Here is a 16621-nt window from a genome sequence, read left to right as displayed (position 1 = left end):
TGGCACCGTATTTTCGAAGGAAGTCCATGCCAATAATCAGCTGACGCGAACAGTCGCGAAGAACGAGGCAGCTGAGCACAAACGTTGACGCACGAATTTTCATTCTTGCGGTACAGCGACCCAGCGGTGTTACAACGTGTCCTCCAGCTGTTCGAATTCGCGTTCCATTCCACGACGTGATCACTTTCCTGAGATCTTTCGCTAGCCTCCCGCTGATAATCGAATAGTCTGCACCAGTGTCTATCAATGCACTGACCTGAAGACCGTCAATCAGCACAGGTATGTCGAGTGACACGCGGTCACTAGGTTCAGATGTAGATGTCGACGTTTCTTCGGTACTGTGATTTTTCTCTGATGAAATGCCTTCGGCGTTGCGTGCAAGCGTCGATGGGAGGTCTTCCGCACTTTGAGTCCCAGCGACCTTGCGCCCGAAGGCCGCTGCCTTCAGTTTTCCCGACGAGGGCCCGGGGAGCGTTTCCGTGCCGTCACCCCAAAACGTGGCCCAGGGGCTGCGGGTCTCCTCTGAGATAGTGACCGTGATTGCCGTCGGGTAAAGGGTGCACGCTGTTGCGCGAGATACTCTTCGATATCCCTTGGCCTTTGACCGATTCGGGGACGAGGGGAATTGACGGAAAATCCGCGCAGTCCAAGCTGTCGGTATGGGCATTCACGGTAAATGTGACCAGCCTCACCGCAATGATAGCAGAGGGGTCGTCTGTCTGGCGTACACCAGAGATCAGACTTGCGTGTCGGTGCACGGTGACTATCGATGTCCAAATCAGCGTGCACTGACTGAATCGCGACTGACGGCATCATTGTCTGGAGCGGGACGTATGGCATTGTCTGGATCGGGACGTGCGGCATTGTCTGGATCGGGACGTGCAGCACTGTCTGGGTCGGGACGTGCAGCACTGTCTGGGTCAGGACGTGCGGCACTGTCTGGGTCGGGACTCCTTGACCAGAAAGAGGCGTGGCAGATCGCAAGGCTTCCGCATACGTACGACGATGACTGTCAGTAGACACAAGAGCCAATTCCGGATCAACCGACATGGGCGGAAAACGATGGGCATGCAGCACCTGCTGGACCTCGTCACGGATGACACTGGTGATAGAACCAACATCGATTTGCCTTGTCCCGTACATCTTTTCCATTTCTTCCCGGACAACAAATCGGATGATCTCGCGAATCCATTCGGGGCTCTTGCTCCCAGGGGGGGCGAAAATTTCGGGAGTTGAGGCAGCATTCACTTGACGGTCAAACAGGGCAGACCGTTGGTACAGTACTCGCTCCATTGTTGCCGCTTCAGTAAGGAACTCAGCAACACTTTTGGGGGGACTACGCACCAAACCAGCAAAAAGTTGTTCCTTCACACCACGCATGAGGTGGCGCAACTTTTCTTCTTCTGCCATAGCAACATCCGCTCACTTGAAAAGCCGTGTCATGTCCTCAACGTACATAGAGACGATCTCGTTGGGCATCTGGATGCGTGATTGTAGTGCACGCTCCGCCCGTTCGCGGCTGTCGGGACTCTTGTAGGTCTCCAGGAGGCGACGCTGGAACTCGCGCCAAGATGTCAGAACATCATCCCTGTTCAAAAACTACGCCTTGGCACCGTCTTTTAGGCAAGTGTACACGTTCCGGAGCTTCGCGGCATCATCCCAGTAATTGATCGTTGCGACACGTTCGAACTCTTTCAGCCAGTTGTCAACATCTTCATGCTGCTCTCCGTGAAAGGGGCTAGGCATGAGCGGGTTCTGGACGGTGCAGTAGATCGGCGTGGAAGGTGTCTGAGCTTGCACGGGATCTTGTGTCGAAGTCATAGTCGCTGCGTCAGTGGTTGGTGTCTGAGGCGGTAGGCCTCGTTGGCGGCGGCTTACTATGAACAGGAGTGTCCACGGGTGCAGGGCTTGTGTTCTGGCTGCTGGGCGGGGTCTTGGGCATCGGGTGGATCGTAAGATGTTGTACCCAGCAACCCCACCAGTCTTGTCACGTTACTGAAGACAAACTTGATACAATGGGCTCGTTGAGTCGACTATCCAAGCAGCGGCTCAGAGAGATCGTCTTTGTCCTCTTTCACTCTTCGATCTTACCCAAGCAAACCATGTGGCAATATGCTCAAAAAACAAGGCGAGTTTCATCTGCAAAGGTTAGACAATAACATTTAACTATCCAACGTGGCTGCGAAAAATCTAGTGAAGCATTTATGCGTACTTTGCAGGCTATAATCGAAAGGGCGAGTTGCCACGTATTTTCATGAAAACTTCGCCTCTCGCAAAAAGGAATCAGATTTATCGTGTCGCGGATGGTCCGCTATATTCACTGATGCACGCAACATACAAAGTGATTTGTGTTTGTTTCTTGCTAAGGCGCTAACACTGAGGCTAGCACCACCGAACAAGGGAGCGTTAGGAGCATCTTGCCTACTGATCATCCATGAGAGGATGCTCCTGAATTCGGCTAGGCGGCGCGACATTCTACGAACATTGCGAATATACAAGCTACACACACCCTCAATGCTTTCAATCTGTCAATGAGAAATTTTTCTGTTTTAGTTGCACAGTGACTTCATCTCTGGAACATTGTCAATGCTTTGACTATAAGGAAAATGTTTTGATTTCTTTAGAAGGAAGGAAATGGAAGTTTTAGGGCTCCTTGTTCTTTCTTTTAGACAAACTATTACTGAGAACCAAGAAGATGTTTGATGAGAAGGAGGAGGAGAGGTTGGGCTCCAAAGTAGGTTTCTAGCCTGCTACTTCTCTCAGTTGTAAGGGGAAAGAAAGAAGGAGGCACGGTGAGAGGTCACTATAGTATGCACAATGACGCACACTGTCCGTGCGGGAGAGGAAACACATGAGAGTCTTTATGCATTAGATACATTAGCGCATGCTCTAAAGACTGGCATCGAAACCTTGATTCCAAGGAAAGTATAAGGGATGTTAGTAGAAAGTATAATGTAAATGTGAAGAAAAGAAGTAGACAAAAAAATAACTTGCTGCTGATAACTTTGCATACTACGTTTCGCCAGCAGGCAGAAAAATACTGTTCCACACTCGCTGTCATGGCTACTAGCAGCACTGACTGACACTCCTAGGTAATCCACATAATACCCTACAAAGTGGATGGCTGGATGATGGGTGCTGTAGCTGGGTTAGTAGGGCAGTGGAAGGTCAGTCCCTGCTGAAGTTCGAAGGTCGGCCCATGCCGGCAGCAAGTTGTCTTTTCTTCCACTCTTCTTCTTATCTACATGCTACTAATGACATTTTCTATACTTGGCATCGTTGTCTGTTAGTCCTCATTAGCATTTCTTGTTTAGTTATTCGTATTATCTAAAGCACTTGTGTCGCTCTAGGAAGGGTTGCCTAGTGTAGTATATATATGTAACAAACATGGATGCAGGACACAAGAAATGTTTGTGTTTAGTGTTCATAAGGGGAAGCATTAGTTGTTAGTGGAAAACAAGTGAGCATACATGAAGTGTCACAGCGAAGCTGGACCTATGAGCAACACACAATTGATGGTATACAACTCCAGTCATGGATCATTTGGGAAAAGAAATATTTCTGAGCAGTTGAAGTAGGTGCTTGTGACGTTTACGATGTTAACTTGGTGGGCTAGCTTGTATTGCATGTTACATTACAACCCCAAGAGAGCAGGAAGAAGTAAAAAAACACTATACGCAGTGCTGAACTATAGCTAAAACTTTTTATTTGAAGCAGCAAGCCAATCGGAACACTATCAGCCTGAGTACCCACAAAAATAAAGTGAGAATGTAACACACAATTTTGCACTCTGTGTATCAGTGTTGTGTAATTCAGTCTTCTTTGAGAGCTCTACATATGACTGCACGCTGTCTAAAAACATTTCAGGCCACTTGTTGTTACTATGTGGAGAAGTTGTGCCTGTTAACTTCTTTTTAGGCAGTGTTTTATGGTTAAGAAAGAGGATAAGCTGCCCAGAGAAGAGATAGAATCATGCAAAATTCATCGTGACAAAGGAAAATTGTACAAGTGCTCCTTTTGAGGTGCTTTAAAAAAAACTAATTTTTTCAATGCTGTTATGCAATAGGCAGTGTGGAAAATAATAAGTACAGGATAGACATGTATCCTGTCTCCTTTTTTCACTATGTGTGCGGTGCGTATAACCTTTCTTCAATTATCAATAATGTATTAGATGTAGTTGAGCACTGTGTCTTGTGTTTACTTTCTTTGTCCTTGTCTGTATGCTGTAATGCATTCAATAAGCGCTTATATTCCTATGTACATGCTACAAGCAACTAGATGCATAATCAGGTTGCAGACTGTACTTTTGCCAACTCCAGAAACATAAATGTATTTGAAGAACTTGAGTTATTTTCCTTCTTCCTTGAAGCAACTCTATAGACGTGCACATTGCTGCCCTTCAAGGAGGGAGTGGGAAGGTTCATTGCAGCTCCCCCTCCCTATTATGTCAATGAATGAAGCTGGCTTTGCAACCCTCGCTCCTCAGTCACTAAAAAGGTGGCCCTCTCCCCCCCATGCGCACGACTGTTAGCAGCTCTCATCTCAATGTCTGCTTTGCAGCACTCATGCTAAGCTATCTGCTGTAGTTATCTGGAAAATGTTGGTTTCCAAGATTTTTAGTTTTCTCAATTTAGTCTGAGACAATGTCTGTTGAAGGATCCCAAACCATACAAACATATTCCGCTACAAACTTTGTCTATGTCTTGTACAGCAGATCAAAAGCTTGTTTTGGATAGGGCATGGTACAAGAAAGCCAACATTTTTCACAATTGCACGAATGGTGCCAAAACTTGGACCATCTAAGATAAATTCCTTAATGAATTCTAGAATGCTGCCCAAGCAAGACCATTCATGTAGTACAATAACTCTAGACCATATTTTTAATTGCGAAGCATTTCTTAGTGAACTTCGGTGACTTAAAGCGTACCTATCTATCTGTCTGTCCATCCGTTCATCTGTCCAATCACCCATCCGTCTATCCACGACTTTTAGCTCTCCTAGCTGTTTCGATAACGGTATTGATACTAAAATTGGTATGGCATGACTGTGTGACGAGCATAAGTGACTAGTCGTAACATGAAAATCATGAGAGGTATGTCATGAACGTCACTACACTCAAACCTCGATGTAACGAAACTGGATATAACGAATTATCGGTTATAACGAAGTAAGTGAAAAATTGGCTTGCAGTAGGTATTGCGTTAGGAATAACTCTTTAAATCGATATTTCGAATACAACGAACCTATTTTCGTGTAAGATGCAACTCTGTTATAATGAGGTTTGACTGTATTTATATTTTATGACCTTGCTGCTCTTGCTGTGGTTTCGTTCACATGACATGTTACAAAACTGGTATGGTTTGATATGATTGTATGCTGAAGGCAAGTGACATACCCAAACGTGGGAATCATGACATGCATGTCATGTAAGTCACGACTACACGCCACGTTCATGGTGCGCTCGCACATACCCAATTCGGTATTGCGGGACATGAATCAATGACAAAAGTATATGACTGGGGCAAATGTGATCATCATGAGATGCGTGTCATGACTACATGCCGCACTCATGATGCGCTTGTGGCCGTTTCGCTATCTCCACCATATACCAAGTTTGGTATTACGGAACGTGAATAGTTGAAGCTATGTGACTGGTGAGAACATGATGATCATGAGATGCGTGTCATGTACCAATATGACTACATACCGCGCTCACGATGCACTCACGCTCGTTTTGCTTGCCCCACATATGCCAAATTTAGTATCACATGACTTGAATAAAGGAGGTTGGTAAATTATGCCTCCGAACATGATAATCATGGCATGCGTGTCATGTAAAACATGACACGCATGCCATGATTCATGTAAAACATGACTACATACTACACTCGTAGCGCGCTCGCAGCCGTTTTGCTTGCTTTACATATACCAAATTTAGTATCACGTGACATGAATATACGAAGGTGAATGACACGTCTAAAGATGATAATCATGTCATGGAAGTCATCTACGGCATAATTTACGTCCCGCCTCTTAACGCTGTGCTGATCAGTGACATATCAACCTTCCTTATTCGTGCTTCACATATAATCGATTCCCACTGTACGTGGGATCTGCCAATTTTTTGTTTGTGAAGGGGAAGTCAACTGTTTCCCATGCTTTTATTCACGTTACATTTTTTGCACCTTGCATTTCTATCCTTTTTGTTCTATAAATGGTTTAACATCAACTGAATATGTTTCACAGTACACAACACAGTCGTCAGTAAATAATCTTGTCGATGACAATATGTTTTAAAGGCAACATTTATAAAAATAATTAATAAACCTCAGGGACGCTGGAGGCTGCATCAATACCATTCACTGTCGCCCCATTCTATTTCATTTCATTTCATTTATTTACTCTCAATGCTGTAAGGCGTTACAGAGAGGAGGGGTACAATATTAAACAATCAAGAGAAAAGACAACAGCGGGGTGGTTACAAAAAGTGATTGCTGACAGTGGACCTAAAGTGCGCAGTGTCGCTGATGGAGACGATGGAGGCTGGAAGGTGATTCCACTGCACGCTGGTCATTGGGACAAACGAGTTCAGGTAGAGGTTTGTTCGGGAGTTCGGCACAGCAACTTTTAACGGATGATCAATGCGGGATGACACGTATGATGGAGCTGAAAAAAGGGATTGTTTTAAGGTCTGATTGGTGTAAAATATTTTATGGAAAACACATAGGCGGGATATCATACGACGGGTTGCAAGATCAGGTAGTTGTACTACTTGTTTCATGTTAGTTACACTGGATGACCGGGAATAATCAGAGAGAATGAAACGAGCGGCCCGATTTTGGATAGCTTCAAGTGTGGAGACAAGATTGGCAGAATGTGGATCCCATACAGAAGAGGCATATTCAATCTTCGGTCGTACAAGGGTTTTGTAAAGCTGCAGTTTTAATGAAGTGGGAGCTCGAGAGAAATTTCGTCGAAGGAAGCCGAGCATGCGGTTCGCATTATTGCTAATATATTCAATGTGCGAGTGCCACGAAAGGTTATCTGAAATCTGAACGCCCAGGTATTTGTAGGTGGTAACCGATAATAGAGGGGAGCCATTCAGGAAATATGTGTTTACAGGGGTGTGCTTGATTGTTCGAGTTAACCTCATATATTTGCACTTGTCGACGTTTAGTTTCATTAGCCAGGTGTTGCACCAGGCTGAAATTGTGTTAAGGTCGGTTTGAAGTTGTGAGGGATCAGAAGGTTCACATATATTTCTATATATAACACAATCGTCAGCGAAAAGACGTATTGCCCCGCCGCGGTGGTCTAGTGGCTAAGGTACTTGGCTGCTGACCCGCAGGGCGCGGGTTCGTATCCCGGCTGCGGCGGCTGCATTTCCGATGGAGGCGGAAATGTTGTAGGCCCGTGTGCTCAGATTTGGGTGCACGTTAAAGAACCCCAGGTGGTCTAAATTTCCGGAGCCCTCCACTACGGCGTCTCTCATAATCATATAGTGGTTTTGGGACGTTAAACCCCACATATCAATCATCAGCGAAAAGACGTATTGATGAGGTTGTGGTATCAGGAAGATCATTAATATAAATTAGGAAGAGAAGAGGACCCAATACTGATCCCTGAGGGACACCAGATGTAACAGGACAGTGAGGAGATTTGTTATCATTAATGGCTACATATTGAAAGCGATTCTGCAGAAAACATTCAATCCACCTTAAAATGTTAGGGTTAATGCTCAGTTTGCTAAGTTTATAAAGTAGTAGTGGGTGGGAGACACAGTCAAATGCCTTCGCCGAATCAATGAAAATGCAATCGACTACTGATGCACGATCCAACAAAGAACAGATCGTTAGTAAAGGTGATTAGTTAAGTTTCACAGGAATGATTTTTGCGAAAACCGTGTTGGTAGACTGTAAAAAATGAATTAGAATCTAGAAAGCTTATCAAGTTAGTGTAAATGATGTGTTCGAGTAGTTTACATGGGATTGATGTAAGAGAGATGGGTCGATAGTTAAAAGGGGAGAAAACTACACCAGACTTGTGCACTGGAATCACCTTTCCACCCTTCCAGTTGTCGGGCAGTAAGGAACACTGTAAAGACTGTGAAAAAATATAGGAAAGGATCAATGTGGAGTTCACATTGGTACTTTTCAGAAACTTATAGTTCCATCTATTCCAGAAGATGAAGAAATTTTAGCCCCCTGTATCAGCTTGAAAATTCCAGCACAGTCAATAAAAATGGGTTCCATTGGTTCAAGATGTAGGCTTTCTTTAACAGGAAAAGAAGTAGGAATTGTTTTAGTAAAAGATAAAGAAAACGTATTGTTGAGCAACACGCAGCACTGCTCTCGTGGAACAAGTGTTCCATCCGGTGTTTTTAATTTTACATCTTTAGATCTGCTCATATTAACAGCGCTCCAGAACTTGCGGGGATCAGTCGATAAGAGGGATGGGAGCGTTCGCTGATAAAACACGGTTTTTGCACGAGAAAGGGCTTTTTTATATTCTGATGCGACGCACGCATAAGCCGCCCACCTTTCAGCAGAACTTGATAGTCTACAGCGGCGAAAAATGCGCTTTTTTTTATTAAGCAGTCGTTTTAGTGAGACGTTGTACCACGGTTGGCGTTTAGGACAGGGTATTCGTCTGAGCGGTATGTACTTATCAGTCAGCCATTGAACCTTGTTTCGAAATAAAGCCCAATTAACATTGAGCGGACGCTCCCAAAATTCAGGAAGGAAATAATCTATAAAAGCGTCCAGTTCCCTATTTATGGCTTGGAAATTGGCTTTAACATAGTCTCTAATTTGTTTAAACTGTTTGGCGGGGCGCGAAGAGGATGACGGTATAGTGAAATGGGCAACTAAGTGGTCACTCAAAGCAGGCAAAAGCGTTAAAGATGAAACAGACTCGGGAACAGTGGTCAGTAAAAGGTCAAGGGTGCTGGAAGACGACTGAGTAATGCGAGTAGGTCCTTTAACAAGTTGACTTAAGTTAAATATGGAGCAAACGTCAATAAAACTTGAGCATTCTTTAGAAGGACTGGTTTTTACAGGAAACGGCTCGTTCCACGAAATTGCCGGAAAGTTAAAATCACCCAAAACAAACAAGGGGGCTTTAGGAAATTTAATGACGACTTGGTTGAGGCAATCGTGGAATTCATCGCAAGAAGTAGACGAACTGTTCGGCGGACGGTAGCAAGCACAGAACAAGAAATCTGCGTAGTTAATCTGGATACAAACACAAAGAAATTCTAAATGTGATGCAATGCTTACGTCATAAGACGCAATCTCATCGGATAGCGCAATAAGAATTCCATCTCCTTTCCGCTCAATCCTGTCGTGCCTGTATATGATGTAATCGTTTTTGCAATTCAGCAGTTCTTTATTATCCACATGTTCATGCAGCCAAGTTTCGGCGAGCACAACAACATCAGTTGAACACGCGTCAATCGCAGACGATAACTCATCACGTTTAGGAATCAAACTTCTGATGTTGGTGAACAGAAAAGAATAGTCGCGTTTGGATTTCGCCTGCACAGCTGAGGGTTGCTAGGTAGTGGTTTGGTGCGGTAACAGAGAGTTGGCTGTATCACCAGTGGAATTGTGATTGCAGTGTAAGGCGCCCTTTTATCCATGTAAAGAGAGGCCACTGATGTTTATTTTTTTTCCGTGGCAGTGTGCAGCATCCACACTTCCACGTTGAACGCTGAACAGCTGAGTATCTGGAAAACATAGAATCATTTCTATCCTTTTTATTCTGTAAATGGTTTAACATCAACTGAATATGTTTCACAGTACACAACGCAGTCGTCAGTAAATAATCTTGTCGATGACAACCTGTTTTAAAGGCAACATCTATAAAAATAATTAATAAACCCCAGGGACGCTGGAGGCTGCATCAATACCATTCAATGTCGCCCCATTCTATGTATTGTGATTGCAGTGTAAGGCGCTCTTTTATCCATGTAAAGAGAGGCCACTGATGTTTTTTTTTTTTTTCCATCGCAGTGTGCAGCATCCACACTTCCGCGTTGAACACTGAACAGCTGAGCATCTGGAAAACATTGAATAAGTGGTATTCACCTCCGAGCAACCCTGTGCTCCTGCAGTCTATGCCTCAGCACATCTGCACAGCATGCGGGTAATGCGGGGAAGGCATACTTCCGGCCGCCATGATTAGGGCCATGTACACACGTGTGTGTCTGCGTGATACTAAGATTGAGCCGTTTTTTTGCGCCCACCATCCGTTATAGCGTTTGTGCCGTATTTGCATGCAGCAGCCATCGCACAAAACGGAAGGGTGACGAGACTGAAAACGCAAGACCGGTTAAATTTTATTTCACGTCGTATAATATTCGTGGTCAATGTAGCCATACAATGGAGGTTGCGGCAAAGCATCGTGGCGAGTGATTCGACCGTCTTCGCCAAGCTTATTTTAACAAGACTGTGGGGCGAGTGCTTGAGAGTGGTTCACCTACAAATAGAAACGCAGTTGAGTTTGGATTCTGACAGATTTGAGTAATTGGGATGTGAACGAAACACGAAAATAAAGAAATCACAATAACATAGTAAATGCAGTCAGCTTCGATGCTCTAGCAGAGATGTCTGGGAAAAGCACAACAGAGCGGAAAATTCAACGTTAAACTACTCATATTAATACATGCACGGTACACCGCGAGCTTAAATGAGAGGCACGCGCTTTTGTTTTTCTCGCTAAAGTGACCTGGCTCAGTACACTTGCGTCAAAGCACAGGTGGCTTGTAAGTTTGATCTAGTGAATAATTTAATGCTCCTGATACTGTGGGTGAGCTAACCACGTCGAAATTTCAGACTGGTTGCACTCTACTACAAACGAATTTGCCCCGTTCAATGGTGTTTTCACGTGCAAGTTTGTAAGCATTGTTAAGCTCGTAGCTTCAACTAGATTCGTAAAACATCGCAGTAGTATGAAATTAATGGGTAAACTCGATTTTAGCACACAGATAGAATATAACTTCAGATTCTATTAGCTTTGCATGCACAGCGATGGAGTCAATGTGACTTTTCAGCCAGCGTCAGTGGACAAAGCCACTAGTCAAGCATTCAAGAATTTCTTGGCTTTGAGCTGTTTGTGCGTCACAAAACTTGTCGTATATGCACAAAACAGTTCTTTATGTCTCAGAGTTCCACTTTCAAAACAAGTCTGGCGTTAAACGCGGCCTCCTCTCTCTTCAGAGAGAGAAACAACTTTATTGCTCTTCAGAATGAGTGGGTCAACACACGCTACAGAGAATCATTTTGTCCATGTATCGCTGTTTAGCATCGGCGTACACGCTCAAGCGAGCCGAGCACGCATGGCGCATGGCTACAGCAGCTTCACAAATTGTAAATCTTGTTTCAGTGATTTTGACATGCTGCAACTCTCAATGTCAGTGCAAGTGAGCATCGCATGACAGATTTCGAGGCAAGCACTCGGACTTGCATTCTGTAACGCCTAAATGCGTTGAATTTGGGCATACACATTATCTCGAAGGGATGAAGTGTGTACATAGGTAACATTTTCACGATCAGTGACACGAAGCTCGCTCTATCTTACATGAATGGCCTTGGCGATTTCAGCTCTTTGAAGTTCCATCCTCCATCCATCTCTCGCTTCCTGTGCATTGAACTGTTTACACATCCTAGAAAGTTTTGTTGACGGTTGTCCCGTACTGGAAGAGGGGATACATGCGTATCCAGTCTCAATGTACAATGAAGGCAAAACCGAGGACTCTGAGATAGCTCCAAAAATCGCAAAGACCAAAGACAAGAGAAATCTGACTGTGGTCATGACCAGCATTTTGAGTTTTACTTGTTTGAAATACCTATTCGCATTTGCTAGTTAAAGGCACATCTTACAGCCTCAAAAGCCTACATGCACGGTGTATGCTGTGTGATGGCGACTACTTCAGATTATCAGTGGTCGCGGCATGTGCGATTCTACTGTCGCATGGCACGCACCGCAGTCAAAGACTCTGTTAAGCTTCATAATCAACGTTACCATGGTTTCCCGTCAAGTTTACTCAAAATACTAAGAGACCTACATTATCCCACTTTCTCTTGCGATCGGCTGTTGAGAACGTGAGTGATTCTCTTACCCAACACGTCTGCATTGGCCCGTATCTAGCGCTTTTGCCATTCTGCATCCCGACAGCTATGGAAATTGGTATAATTGAATTCTTTAACGTTCATGGCAATTCAGAATGCAACAGTGGCGTTGACCGACTGGAGTCTTTCTTCGTAGAGCGCGGAGCTGTTGCCTCTGTTCTTGTTTTCGCAGTCGCTCTGGCGAGTGAACCAGCAAGCATGTCATGGTGGTTCGGTGACACGTCCAACTATTGGAGAAAAATTTGCTCTTTTTCTGAGTGTTGAATGTGCAAGTATGTCTAATATTTAGCTCAATCGTTGTTTCACGTGCTGTAGTTGCACGTGGTTGCACAACAAACTGTGTAAGGGAGTCGGGCTTCGTACTACTTAAAACTGCGCCAACAGTGGGCGCCACATGTCTCAAGAACTCCTGAGTTTGACATCTATAGACACTAGTGCCGGAGTTCTCTCTAGTTTATGTATAGGAAACTCTATGGGTAAGACTGCGAGAGAGTTTGTTGAAGCCGTCCTCATCACAAGGGCCTGTAATAACAGGCATCAGCTGCCTGTCGGTGGTGCTGACTCTGTGTACGAATTGTCCTTCCTAAATATGGCAGGCTTTCATGTGCAATGGTTGTACCTTTGTGTATGGATCTGTTTTTACTTTTACTTCTGGGAATGAACGATAAGTTTAAAGTTAGTGCTCATCCTGTGATCTTTTTCTAGTCTGAGTGCATTAGCACTAGGCCACTTTTCGAAATCTACGTACCATCCTCTGTTATCGCGTTTTGTGTGTTTGTTGATATGTTGGCTTTAACGTGCACCCAAAACCACCAATACCTACACTTGGTATTTTGTTCCTATGTGCACGTAACTACGTTGAGGATTGCTATATATGTATTTGCACGCATGCGTATGTGTATGTTCAGATGTGTAACTGCGTTTCGTGGGTTCGTATCCCGGCTGCGGCGGCTGCATTTCCGATGGAGGCGGAAATGTTGTAGGCCCGTGTGCTCAGATTTGGGTGCACGTTAAAGAACCCAAGGTGGTCTAAATTTCCGGAGCCCTCCACAACGGCGCCTCTCATAATCATATAGTGGTTTTGGGACGTTAAACCCCACATATCAATCAACTGCGTTTCGTGTATTTGTTATTGAATCACTCTCTGATTTAAGTCATGCGAATTATGGGACACGATTACGCCTACCACTTGTTTCACACGTTTCGTTGTACCAGATCATGAATTGTTTATCTTCCCACCCTATTAAAGTCTCAACTAGGGGTTTTAGTAATTATAAATAAAAAATATATATATATATGTGATGCTTCACAAGTGAATGTGGGCAAGGAAGATGAGGAAGACGAAGGGTCAGAATAAACTGGTGTTCTGACTGACGCCATGTCTCATCCGTTACACTAAGTCGACAGGATCTACCGCAGCAACATCATGAGCCCACCAAAGAAGATGATCAGCCTGCCGAAATACACCGGAGCTGAAGACGACGTCCCTGTTGACAAGTGGTTGCACCTCTTCGAAACGAAGGCGAGCAAGGTCAGCTGGTCCGAACGAGATCGCATCGACTGCATCAGCGAGTACCTGGAAGGTGAGGCCTTCCGCTGGTACCTCACCGAAATTTTCGACACAGAAGATACGTGGGAAGGCATCAAAACAAGCATGATATCACGATTTTCTGCACCTGTTAGCGACCCTTTCCGCCAATTCATACACTGCAGGCTCAAAAGAGAACAGCGCATCAGGCACTACTACGAAGAGAAGAAACACCTTGGCACCCGAACAAAGGAAAGCTCAGTTCAGTCATGGAAGGACCTTACACAATTCTTCGCAGAGTCTCTCCTGTGAACTATGAGATCGACCGATGTGTAGCTCCGTTAAGCAGAACTACTGATATTGTGCACGTCAACAAACTGCGTCGCTACTATTGTCCCAATAAGTTGACGCTCTCTCGGGGGGAGGAGGAAACATGTGATGCTTCACAAGTGAATGTGGGCAAGGAAGATGAGGAAGACGAAGGGTCAGAATAAACTGGTGTTCTGACTGACGCCATGTCTCATCCGTTACATATATATATATATATATATATCTATATATATATATATATATATCTATATATATATATATATATCTATATATATATATATATATATATATATATATATATATATATATATATATAAATGATTATGAGAGACGCCGTAGTGGTCTGCTCCGGAAATTTCGCCCACCTGGGGTTCTTTAACGTGCAACCAAATCTGAGCACCCAGGCCTATAGCATTTTCGCCTCCATCGAAAATGCAGCCGCTGCAGCCAGCATTTGATCCCGCGATTTGCGGGTCAGCATCCCAGTACCTTAGCCACTAGACTACTGCGGCGGGGCGTGTTTTGTGTGTGGTTAAGGTCAAACAATGCTTTATTTAGCTTATGTCAGAGTTGATCGAGAGTAGAGTCGTAGGGAGAAATTAGCTGGCTTTTGCTGCTTTTACTGCTGAACACAATGCATGTGTGTGTAAGGCCCATATACACGAAGCAGCCTTCCTCGACAGCTTCTTAGAAATGATAATTGCTGACTACTTCGCCGAGCAACAGCGAGCTGACTCGGAACTCGGGAGCCTTGTGGAACACCTTGAGAGTAACGGCACGACTGTTCCTAATGTTTTTAAGAGAGGTCTGAATTCGTTCCTCTTGCGATATGGAGTTTTCTTAAAGAATTTCTCGCCCCTTCAGCCGACCACCTCCTCGTGGTTCCTTCAGCAGTGAGACCAAAAGTACTTGAGGCCCTACCTGATGACTTGACGTCTGGACACCTTGGTGTTTCCCGTACGCTCGCAAGAATACAAGAAAAGTACTACTGGCCACGGCTTGCCGCTGACATCACTCAATACGTCAGGACCTGCCGTGGCTGTCAGCGACGAAAGACACCACCGACTAGGCTAGCCAGACTTCTCCAGCCCGCCAAGCCACCTCGCCAGCTGTTCCAGCAAATCGGCATGGGCTTACTGGGGCCGTTCCCGACGTTGAATTCCGGTAACAAATGAATCCCCGTGGCTACTGACTACCTCACACCGTACGCCGAGACGAAGGCCTTGCCTAAAGGCAGTGGCTCCAAGATAGTAAGGTTCTTCGTCGAGAACGTCGTCCTGCATCACGGAGCTCCACAGGTCCTCATTACTGATAGACGTATGGCCTTTACGGTAAACTTAACTCAAGCGATCCTGAGGTACATCATTTACATGGGTATAGCGCACCACGACAAGGACACAAAGAGAGAGAGATACACACACACAGCGCTAACTTGCAACTAATGTTTTATTTACGATCACACATTTTTTCTAATAACATTTATTTATACAATAACAGACCGACAAAACCTGGGAATGATCATGTTATCATACAGCACAGCTCATGCACGCGTCATTGCGGATCGTGATAAATTGCACTCGCCAACGTCAAAGTGAAGATCGTGGATACTTCTTTTCTTTAGCAGACAAAGTATGGAAGCCACATTCACACATTTTTTTTTTCATTTTGTCAATTTCATTGGCTTCAACGATTTTACGCGTAGTTCTGTCACGTGCCCTATAGAGAATAGCGGTGTTTTGAAACACTGGGATGCAACCACACTTTAATGATCATAACAATTTTGACGCGGTTGTTACAGAAACTCTAACCATGTTCATGACAGTGTTATCGCCCCTGGTGCTGATGCATAAAATACCAAATGACAATTTCATACGATTCCTTGACCTCGGGCTGTATTTTTCCCCAGTAGCAGTATGCCGTAGCTATGAACCGCAAGGAAATAAACCGGTTCTTTCGTTCACGTCCGCTCACTCAAAATTAGTTGAGTGTGTTGTGATAAATTTCTGTTTTCAAAATTCACTGATGAAGTCATGTCATCACAAGCTTGATGCGAGCTTGCGGGCTCAAGCTAAAAGCTTGTTGGATTCTGGTTATCGCTTGGGCCTGTTAACCGCTGTCGCCGAAAAAATAAGCAGGAAAGGAAGGGCAAACGTCCGAGACCAGGCAGCCAGCACAAAAGCAGCCAAGGTTGCTGTAGTGCCCTTCATGCATGCCATTTTCAATAACTTGCGTAGGATAGCGAGAAAGGCTGGTGCGGACGTAGTGTTTTCTGCTCCCGAATGATTACAAGCAATGTGCAAAAATGTTAATGCAGGCAGTTGCGGGAAATGGGATTGTAAAATCAAGCACTGGGAAAAACTCGTGAATTGTTAGGGTATTGTCTATTGCACTCCTTTGACTTGTGATTGCGTGTACATAGGCCAATACGGAAGGTGTGTAAACAAAAGACTTGAGGAACACAAGTATAATGTAGAAAAAGCTGTGTCTGGTCATTTGGTTCTTCACTGTCAAAGGTGTGGTTGCATCCCAGTGTTTCAAAACACTCATATAAGGCACGTGACAGAACTATGCATGAAATCCTTGAAGCTTATGAAATTGACAAAATTAAAGAAAAATGTGTAAGTGTGGCTTC

At 44.5% G+C, this 16621-nt stretch overlaps 1 protein-coding gene across 9 annotated transcripts in view; it reads left to right on the top strand.

Annotated features, from left to right (window-relative positions):
* Positions 1-16621, top strand: part of LOC119168190 (sphingosine-1-phosphate phosphatase 2) — a 325637-nt gene that overhangs the window by 108873 nt on the left and 200143 nt on the right. Inside the window, exon 3 of one of the 9 annotated variants that reach the window (XM_075882539.1) lies at positions 10014-10146. The exons of the other annotated variants lie outside the window; for them this stretch is intronic. Coding sequence (XP_075738654.1) covers positions 10014-10146 — 133 coding nt within the window. The remainder of the gene's footprint in view (positions 1-10013; positions 10147-16621) is intronic. 9 annotated transcript variants of the gene reach the window in all.

Source organism: Rhipicephalus microplus, unplaced genomic scaffold, assembly GCF_043290135.1.
Source record: "Rhipicephalus microplus isolate Deutch F79 unplaced genomic scaffold, USDA_Rmic scaffold_12, whole genome shotgun sequence".
NCBI classification, from domain to species: domain Eukaryota; kingdom Metazoa; phylum Arthropoda; class Arachnida; order Ixodida; family Ixodidae; genus Rhipicephalus; species Rhipicephalus microplus.
Note: the sequence above shows the minus strand (reverse complement) of the source record. Positions and strands in the feature narration are given on the sequence as shown.